This window comes from Triticum dicoccoides, chromosome 5B (genome assembly GCF_002162155.2).
Source record: "Triticum dicoccoides isolate Atlit2015 ecotype Zavitan chromosome 5B, WEW_v2.0, whole genome shotgun sequence".
NCBI lineage: Eukaryota > Viridiplantae > Streptophyta > Magnoliopsida > Poales > Poaceae > Triticum > Triticum dicoccoides.
In genome coordinates, this window is record NC_041389.1 from 699,474,622 (window position 1) to 699,484,802 (window position 10,181).

Sequence of the window (10,181 nt, forward strand, 5' to 3'; positions counted from 1 at the left end):
GTCATGTGCTTCGGATCTATGCAAGAGGTTCAAGGGCGATGACTGCGGCTCCAGGGCGGTGGTTCTTCGAGGCAAGTGCATGAAGACTTCCTGACTATTATCGACAAGGTCAAGCCGACTCCGGTAGGGAAGCGGCAACATCGGCGATTCGACGGTTCGTTTTGGTGGCAGCAGTGGTCGTTCGATGGTCTCGGAATCTTGGTGTAATGTTTATTATGTTTGAGATGCTTTGTATTTCCGGGGAAATTTTATGATAGATCTAATCTTTTCGCAAAATAAAAAGGGATATCGGTTTGCTTTTTCAGGATTCAGGATGGGTAGAAAAGGGAATTCGCTAGTTTGCTCAATCTGACGTAGATTTACCGGAACGTCAATTCCTCCATGGTGAATAAACAGTTAACCAGAAGAGAATGTCACGGCAACACTTCTTCCCCAATCCCCAAACTGAAACCCTCGATCGACACCATTTCCCCCAATCTCCAAACCCCGGCGAGCTCGCCGGCGGCCGCAGCCGTGCCGATCCGTCCCCGCTTCAGCTTCCCCCGGATGACCTGCTCAGGGAGATCCTCCTCCGCCTCCCGCCGGAGCCCATCCACCTCTTCCGCGCCTCCGTCGTCTCCAAGCACTGGCGCAGCCTCGTCCACGACGCCCGCTTCCGCTGCCGCTTCCGCGAGTTCCACGGGGGCACGCCTCCCGTGCTCGGCTTCTTCCACAACCAGCTGGGGCATTCCCTCTTCGTCCCCACCTCTGGCGGCTTCGCGCTCTCCACCGCCTCGATGCGCCACGGCGAGTGGCGGACCCTCGACTGCCGCCACGGCCGCGCCCTCCTGCACAACAACCGCACCAGGACGCTCCTCGTCTGGGACCCCATGACCGGCGACGAGCGCTACCTACCATTCCCCACTCAAGCCCATCTGGAGATTGTCCAGTACGATGGCGCGGTTCTCTGCGCGGCTGGCCACTCGGACCACGGCGACTGCCATTGGTGCCCGTTCCTCGTGGCATTGGTGTTCAGCAACCACAGAGATCTCATCACCTCTGCCTGCGTCTACTCGTCCGAGACCGGCGTTTGGGGTGAGATCACTTCGATTCATATTCGTGATTCAATAGTTGATGCAAGCCCGACAGCTCTGCTTGGAAGCACACTTTACTGGCTGTCTGAAAATGATAGCATCATTGAGTTAGATTTGGATAAGAATAGCTTGGATTTCATCGAGGTGCCATATGCCGGACAGATTATCATCATACTGATAGAGGATGGTGGTCTAGGTTTTGCCGGTGTTGATCAATTCAGCCTTCATTTCTGGTCAAGGGCAGCTAGCATCGATGGGGTAAGATCATGGACACATCGCAGGGTCATTGATCTGGAGAAACTTCTTGCACCAGAAGTAGTGGCAGCGTGTATGAATCGAGTGTTTCCAGTTGGCTACGCTGAAGACGCTAATGTGATCTTCATTTATGTGTATCCAAGCATCTATATGATCCATCTGAACTCCATGCATATTGAGGAGGTGTCAGAGAAAGGGACCTATTGGTTTGTCTTTCCTTACACAAGTTTCTACACCCCAGGTATTGCCATTATTTCGATGTTGCAAAGTTCACTTCATTTTCTCCAAATTGCATCTACCATGTTAGTGTTTTCAAGTGCATGAGCTACTGTTCACTTCACTACGGGTGACAAGTTTTCATGAACTCCTTTGGAAAGAACTGCTTACTAAATGATGAACCATTTATACTTTGCCTATTCCTCCTGCCCTGCTGCTGGTTCTCGTGTTCCCCTCATTATGTAGTGTTCTTATCAAACTAATCATTGTTGTTCAAGTTTACCAATTAATCGTTCATGTGCTGGAAAATTACCCTTTTGGTATTTCACAACTCAAACAATGTATAGGTAGTCCTTTCATATTTCCTTGCAACTGTTTCGCGTGTTTTTGCATCCGGACCCAAATCCAACCATTTTTTTGCAACATATCAATGGATATACTAGCCTAATTGTAGCACGGGGATAGCAATTTCTTGATGTTCCTCTGTTCCATACATATTTAGATCTAATCAGTCAGGAAGCTAGTAAAATAAATCGCTTGCAATTCACTTAAAAGAACAATATAGCTGTTCCCCACCAGCAATTTATAACCGTTCCGTTCTTGTGGCCTTGTCGTGGCACTGGATAATATAAACACTGACACATGAGAATTGATCAATTCAGGAAGCAAGCGACTGAGATTTTCTTTCAGTTTAAGCTAGTGGATTTTAATGTCAATATGGTGTCTTGTTAATGTTAATTGCTTAAGCTTCATATTATGTGGGGATTGAGGGTGGTATTTTTGTTTCTTAATTCTCTGCTTAGCGTTCTTTGTTCAGGTGAGTAGAAGGGCATATTTTCTCATATTCCTTTTGATGTATTATGCCGAAACTTAATTGTGTGTATGCTCTGTTCTCTCTTCTCTGGACTTATAACAAGGAATGAGCTCACACCTAAACAGTTCTAAAAATGATTCCTGGTAAAGTGAATTGCTGAATGACATATCTTTCGTTTTGAGGTAGTTGGTGTACAGTGACTTGGTGAATTAGTTTAATATTGTATTATATGCAATTTTTTAATCGTTCCCAATTTTGCAGCAAAAGCTCTTCTCAGTTGTTTTATTGCCCATGATGTCATTGGTTTATTTACTCATTCTTCTCATAGGAATCACCACTGGTGGTGGAGATGATCAAGCTGTACTGTTGAACGGCAGTTGAGAGATGATTGTGCTTTCACATCTTCTGTCACACTTCTCTGGTCTAAGAGGTGATGTATCATGTAATAGTATCTTTTACTACCTGTCTACTGGTTTGCTTGCGTTATTTGATAATTTTGTGGTTCAACGGACCAATATTCTTTGCAAATGGTAAGACCTAAGAAACTGCAGTGCCAGTGTTACACAGAATGCAGTCTGATCCTTTTCCCCTTGAACAACGTGATCGTTTCATTTGCCCTTGTCCCATTCTTTCTCAGCAACAAAGTTTTGATAGAGAAGTCTTCACTTCTCTTTCTCTGGTCTTAGATTAGATGACTATATCTCGGATATTCGATTCTGAGACCGTGCTCAGCCAGTGGCGGCGCCAGGTTCTAGAGGGTGGGTATTCATTTTAAAGGAGAGTATTCATTTTGCCCAAATCATCACTATTTTGCAAAAAAAATTGCCAGTTTTATATAAAATTTCAATGGTTTGTCAAAATCTTGGGTATTCAACCGAATACCCAAGAAGACCCCTGGCGCCGCCCCTGTGCTCAGCTGATCCCGAAATCAAACACGTCCGTTCGCATAAAGATTTGCGCCCTCGAATGTATTACAGTCAGTATTCGGTGTGTATCGTCTCTGATATGGGCAGCTGCGCTGGCGCATTTATTTCAACGCCAGAAGTTAATGCAATCGCGGATCAGCTGAAACGGGCACGGCCCAGTCTTTTTCCTGAGCCAGGCTGAGCCATCCCGAGGCCACGGCCAATATAACGGACGCCCGTATCATCGCCCTTCTGGGTCGTGTTGACTGTTGGCTGCACGGCGCTCCATCTGGACAACTTCACCCTGAAAGTCATGGCGTCCTCATACTGCACGTGCTCACCAAAAGAACGAAGCATGTCGTTCCCAAAAAAAAAAAAAAACGAAGCATGAACTACCGGTGCTCACCTCGTATGCAACTTTCCCCGCTTGCTCCGGCAGGCTGCTGGTCGTGCTCCACGCGGCCGCTGACGAGCTCGTCGTAAAAGAGCCAGTGAACACCGAAAACACCCGGATAAAAAACTCTCGACGAGGCAAAAGTAAACCTCGACGCAACACCCAGATCAGAGAAAGATTTTTTCCGACCCTCCATATTTGTTCTGTCGTCCATGGCGGCAGACCTCATGGTCGTGCCGTTTGCAGCTGCTTCCGACTCGGGCGGTGCCATTCCAACAATTGATGTTCTTCGGTTTAAAATCTCTTCTGCTGGCTACCAAAAGCAGCACCTAGGCATTCAGTCTTATGCTTTCAGATTTTGGATCCCACTGGGCACAAACCCACCCTCCAACAGCGGCACTGTGTGGTTATCTCAAAATGCAGGAAAGACATAAGTCCTCATCACTCACATATAGACCATATCAGAGCAATTAGCTATCTCCCAACCATGTGCACACCACAGTTTGACCTCACATACCGAATTGGAGGAACAAGGGTGGAGCAAATGCTCACTGAAACACACCAGAAAAATACTCATACTACAACACACAGATTAACAAAACTAGTTATCACATTTTATTCTGATCAACACCAAACTCCGAGTGCACGTGTTCCGATCCAGCAGTGCCCTTCCATAACATTTATGCATCACAGGATAAGCTCAGCTTGAGTTCTCCCTGCTCACACCATCTTCACCCATAGCAGCATTGTTGTCATCGCACTGTACCCCATTCATCAGAGCTGCTCCTGCGTCAGCACAAATAATCCGCTGGCCATGAGGATCTCCCTTAAGTCGAACCATCATAAATACATAATCGATTTGTCCCTGTCAACAACTGATCTCTACCAAAAGGGACTCACCTCCAATGTTTTCCACATCTCAGACCATGGTCTGCATATTCCTTGCTTGCACACCAGCAACTTCAAAAGAAATGAACTGCATTAGATAACTAAGCACCACACACAAACCATGATAAAATGTGTGACACAATAGTAACCTTCAGTTCGATGGGGATAACTGTTGGCTTGATCAACCCACTCCAGTGCCGCCCTAGATAGGTCACAAATACGCCAACATTCCAATGCTCTCTCATTGGCTGCATTCCTTCTCAATGGCAGAAGCCCAGTCGTTTGTAAGTCTGCGTCACATACAGACTTATGACAACATACAAATCAGCTTCAATCATAATTCCTCAAAATCAGCACTCACTTTTGAATTTTTAAAAATGTCTCACTCACATTCCAAATAAATCTTCGCCTGCGCCACAGCTAGAGTCAAAAGCTGCGGCTGGAAGTTGGGAAACTCACGGAAGCACACAAATCCATAGACGGGCACTAGGGTAAAGAAACTCACCGGTCAACTAGATCCAGCGGGAACTCGATCCCGCTGCCTTCCATCGCTGTTCCGCCGCAAGAAGTCGCAGCCGCCGCACACGCCATTGCCATGAGGTCCCTTTCCACTACTTCTCAGCCTCACTGCTCATCAAATCCCCCTTCCAAACACTCGACAAGTTCCGCACAGCGGCCCCACACGCAGACGTGAAGTACAGCCATAGCTAGAGACGGCTCAGGTTTGCCCATACGACCTGGACTACCGCCCTTACCAGCTGATGTCCGACGCTCGCAAAAATCTAATCAACAACGGACACTAGCACCTGCACGATCTACTATTTTCTGCCTCTGGTTTCCCCTGCATACATTACAACAAACAGAAAGTCGGTACAGTTTTACAATAATTGCGCAGCAAAGGCACGCCTACCACCAGGGGTGTAGCTACGTACAGCTACCCGGTGTCACTGGCACCGGGTCCAATCTACACTTGCTTAAGATAATCCATTGATTTAGTGTGTGTAGGTCATTGATTTTTTGATGTGCCCTTCTATGTGGACACCGGGTAATCTTCAGTCTAGGTCCGCCCTTGCCTACCACTTTAGCTTCATACGTAGGTAATCAAAAATCGGTACTCACCGAGCAACCGCAGACTATTTCGTGCATGCACATTGTCCTCTCGGCGTTGAGTCTACTCTTACCATATCTAATTCCGAAACCGATCTCCCAGAAGTGCAAATTGTAGTAGTCATATGCCTCACCAAGTGAATCAAAAGTCAAACCAAGTGCTGGGCGTACAACACTCTTCGTAGGTTCCTATGCATACTTGCAAATCGACTGCTCCAGAGCACTCATCCTTGAAATAGTCTTAGATTAGATGACTATATCTCCCAGACTTTATCCGAGTTTTCTCTTGGAGCTGGATCTGGGCACTTCATTCTGCTGATGTACTAGCTTGATGCTGATGTATTAGCTTGACGCAATTCATCATGTCAGTCAGTTCTATATCATTTCTAAAATCTGCATTTTCTATATACGCCCCTGGCATTTACATGGTACTACCTCTGTCCTGTACAAATGTACCGCCACACTTGCAGTACATGTTCGCCTCTGGCGGCCTATTGTTTGTTTTTTGTTGCATGTTAACTCGTAGACACTTGTTTTCCTATTGCTGTTTACACTTGCAGATATTTTTTGAATGTCTTTCTTTTGCCCCTCCTGAGTAGTCGAAATCAGTTCTGCTGATGAGATTGCTTGCTGTGCAGGTACCCAGGTTCTTTGTTGCTGTGACTACATGCTGGTTCTTTAGCATTTTGTAAATGTTCGCGGCTCAATGTGGCTGTACAAGTCGCCAAATGTGATGCTAACCTTGCAAAAGGTGCTGAATTAATCATCGGATGTTATCTTTAGCAATTTCTATGTGCGTTAACAAACTTTAACAGCGCTTGGTAAAAACTAAAAAGTATGTCAGACGTCAGAATATTGTTGTTGAGAAGATGGCATTTGTTTGGCCTCTTGTGTGTTCTGTTTGTGCTTCTAGTAATGCTTGATGGTGCATTTGTGCCAAAACCGGCATGTTGTTTCCGTCGGTCTGTAATCCTGCTCTCTCGATATATGATATGACTTGGGTGCATGTCTGTTACACTAAGGTATGTGATGTGTTAGGTAACTTTGTTATTCGTCGATGTGATGCCATGATAGCATGACATTCCAGGCAAGTGGCTGTGATGCAGTTCTTTTAGCAAATTGAAATTGTAGATTTGGATGAGATGTTTTTCGCTGATAGAAGGCTTCAGATGTTCTTGAAGGCTATCTCTTCGCATGTCTTCTGTTTGAATTGGATTTAGAGTTTTGGGTACATGATCATGAGCACCTGAATTTGCACAGCCTTGTGCACCTTTCTAGAGTCTGAGTGGCTAGCCGAATCTCACCTACAGATAGTTAGTGTTTATTCGCAATTTATTGTTTGTACCTGAGAACCATTTTATAGAAAATTTAAAAGATTTTTTTTGCAGGGTTAAAGAGATTTCATACAAAGCATAGAAACATCTGCAGCGATTCAAAAGTTATTTAGTGTTCCTATGATAGTCATTTGATTTGTAGGAGAGAATCCTATAGGAATTTTTCTCGATGATTCTTTTGTACTAAATTCCATATGAATTTTAGCATTCACTCAAACATCTTGAAAATGATCCTTTATTTTCCCCATGATGCAATCAAACAACCTAGTAGTGAGGATGTCAACGCTAGTCGTGAGGTGATAAAAAAAATATTAGTTTCACATTCATGCTCATAACAGGTGTAACTCCACGAGTCAATGTTTTGGCATCTTTTTTCAGCACATAGAATGCACTGATGTTCAACTAGTTCAAGTACTCGCAATTATTAAATATTTTTTATCCAAAATGCGTGATGAAAAGCTATATAAAAAATTATATAAGCACAACATGTGATTGCGAAGTTTGCGAGTCCAAATAATCCTTTTTTAGGAATCACCCGCGGGGAAGGGGGGGGGGTGGAGGAGGAGTCATCCTCCCACCTAAATATCTTCAAAGTCAAGAGTCACCCCTTATAGGCTTTGACTGATCCAGTTTATATGAAAAATCAGAACAAAACCTAAACAAGTTGGCGTCGTTTATGAGAGAAACCGGGTTGAATACCGTACATGTAACAAGAGTAACGGAAGAAGAGAGAGAGAGAGAGAAATACATTGAGAACAAGGCACACCTAGCTAGCAGACAACAGGAAAATCACCATGAAAGACACCACTAGATGGGAGGTGTCGTCGAGGGATCACAATATTAGAACTTTACAAGCAACCTAACGCACCGCAATGGCGTGCAACCTGAGCCCATGGTGCAACTCAGGAGCATCCAGAATCAACAAGTGCAACCGATACACGAACATTGACTGGGAGCTCCATCATAGATAATCAGAACGATTAGCAAGTTGGAAAGGCATCTTGCACCATCAATGACAAAAGATGAACCGCGACATCACCGAGAGCACAAAGCTCACTTCAAATCATCCACGGCCATGGGAGGGTCTTGAGCAAGCAAATCAACAAGGCCGATAACCATTCATGAGGGGAAACAAATGTCCGCCTTGCGGTGCCAAAGGTCCATACCCCAAAGAACAAATGAACAACCGCCGTTGACCCCATGCCAGTCGCACTACCACCATTATCAAACCAATCGACATTCCTGCAATGAGAAGTTATCCAACACGACAACTAAGCTGACTTCTAGACGATGCCTTCAGGAAACCAGGGGCTCAGCGAGACTGCAAGCCGAAGACATTCCAGCCAAGGGAGGCTTGGAGCAACGTGAAGAGGCCATAAGCCAACTGCGATCCAACTAGGAAGGGGGCGGAGCAGCGTGTTGCAGAAGCCGGCGACGCCATGATGCAACCACTAGATGGCGCGATGGCGGCTCACAACAAGAAAGGTGCTCCAACGACGAAGGAGGAATATGCGAAAGGTGTCTCGCATTCGCCATCCTGAGATCGCGCGAACTTTGCCGGCGGCGACGAGGGGGAGGGGCACTGGTGGAGGTGAAGGGCTGCTAGGGTTTGGTGGGCGGGAGTGGAATTGGGGTGACTTGCATTTCAGAATAAAGCAACATGGCCATTCGCATTTGCAAAATACAATTTCTCCTAATAAAGTCGTATGCAAAGAATTACTAGCTAAGTGTCCGTGCGTTGCCACGGATTAACAAATATATACATACAAAGAAAAAATTCATGTGACATGAGAGTCAAAGGTCATTTCTATGGGATGATATCTCATGGTCATGATCTAGTAGATACATGCATCTCGTCATTGTCTTTCTTCCACACTCCATGTCTGAGCTACCACGCGACATTCGACTTCCTTCTCCCACCATGCATGCTTTTATCTCCTATTTCTCCTACCTTTACCTTACACGACAGTACCAAGTTTCTTGTCCAACTATCATAATCTTCTCCGGTATGGCACCCCCTTAGATTATTACTGACTTGTACATGTTGCAAATAAGATCAACGAAAATAGATACTAAATTTCTGATGAGAAATGAGAATTCAGGGCAATATCTTCCCAAGACAATAATAATTCCAAGACAATCTTTTTATACCTTCTGTCAACATTGGGACACACATTCCACACAATAAGCATGCAATGATGTTGATACTTGATTAATTGTCATTATATGTCTACAGTAAAGATAACTTTACTCAAAACCGCCGATCTTAGCCAAATCAACAAATCTCTCTCATTAATGCAATTTTCTTTAGAAAACAAATAATAGATTCTTGCCTATCTTAGCCAAATCAACGGATCTCTTTCATTAATGCAATTTGCTTTAGCAAACAAATAATATATTCTTTCCTACCTTAGCCAAATCAACGGATCTCTCCCATTAATGCAATTTGCTTTAGCAAACAAATAATAGATTCTTTCCTACCTTAGCCAAATCAATGGATCTCTCCCCGGTTCGCTGGGCGCGTTTCGGTGGGTGGGCGTGGGGGTGGGGGTAATTTGATGGAAATAAACTGGTTAAAAATAAACCGGTTGAAAATAAACGGATCCTGTCTCACTCTTCACTTTCTTTACAATAAACTTCAGAATAGCAATCTTGGCGAGTGATCTCGACGGGGTTCAATCGGCGTGGCGCACCGCTGATTCTTCCAGGAGTGGGTGCTGAGAGGAAGGATCCCAAACCTCCATTGTCAATCGGCCAGAGCTGCATCGTCCTTTGGATCAGAGCGTGGACGGGATCAAGACGGTAGGGTTTGAGGAATTTGTAGGACATGAGGGTTTATGGTTGGCAGCACGAGAACTCACCCATATCTTGGCAGACGGCAGGCCCGAGGTGCGGTCGTGTTCATGCTTCGGGAGCTGCCACATGCTGTCCTCGCCGCCATCAGCGACACCACCGCCATCGCCTGTTGCCACCACTTCAGCGCCACGAGCGTGGGACCGAGGGACGAAGGGAAGGGAAGGAAGTGAATTGACGTACCTATGTTTGGTATATATCACACGAGGAATCAAAATTGGATGCACGTGAAAGCATAGAGATGGGAGAGGAGGACAGAGGAAGGGAAGGGCAAGAGGAACCTGAGGATGTGCGATGAAGGAGCGATGCCAAAACATCACAAAGGGGGACCCGTAGCTCGTC

At 45.4% G+C, this 10,181-nt stretch overlaps 1 protein-coding gene and 1 long non-coding RNA gene across 3 annotated transcripts; one reads left to right on the forward strand and one right to left on the reverse strand.

Moving 5' to 3' along the window:
- Positions 1 to 822: 822 nt before the first annotated feature.
- LOC119306722 lies at positions 823 to 6,605 on the forward strand. Of its 2 annotated transcripts, XM_037582867.1 has the most exons (3): positions 823 to 1,569; positions 2,687 to 2,788; positions 6,291 to 6,605. In XM_037582867.1, the coding sequence occupies exons 1-2, from the start codon at positions 870 to 872 to the stop codon at positions 2,737 to 2,739; spliced, it is 753 nt and encodes a 250-aa protein (XP_037438764.1). In that variant the 5' UTR covers positions 823 to 869; the 3' UTR covers positions 2,740 to 2,788; positions 6,291 to 6,605. The 2 variants fall into 2 exon arrangements, with proteins under 2 accessions (XP_037438764.1, XP_037438763.1); XM_037582866.1 differs by lacking the exon at positions 6,291 to 6,605 and having other exon boundaries at positions 2,687 to 2,909.
- Positions 6,606 to 9,390: 2,785 nt separating this feature from the next.
- On the reverse strand, positions 9,391 to 10,181 carry LOC119306723. Its single transcript, XR_005149015.1, has 3 exons — positions 10,121 to 10,181; positions 9,848 to 10,022; positions 9,391 to 9,746 (listed from the first exon to the last, which is right to left on the reverse strand). It is a non-coding gene; the product is annotated as an uncharacterized LOC119306723 (long non-coding RNA).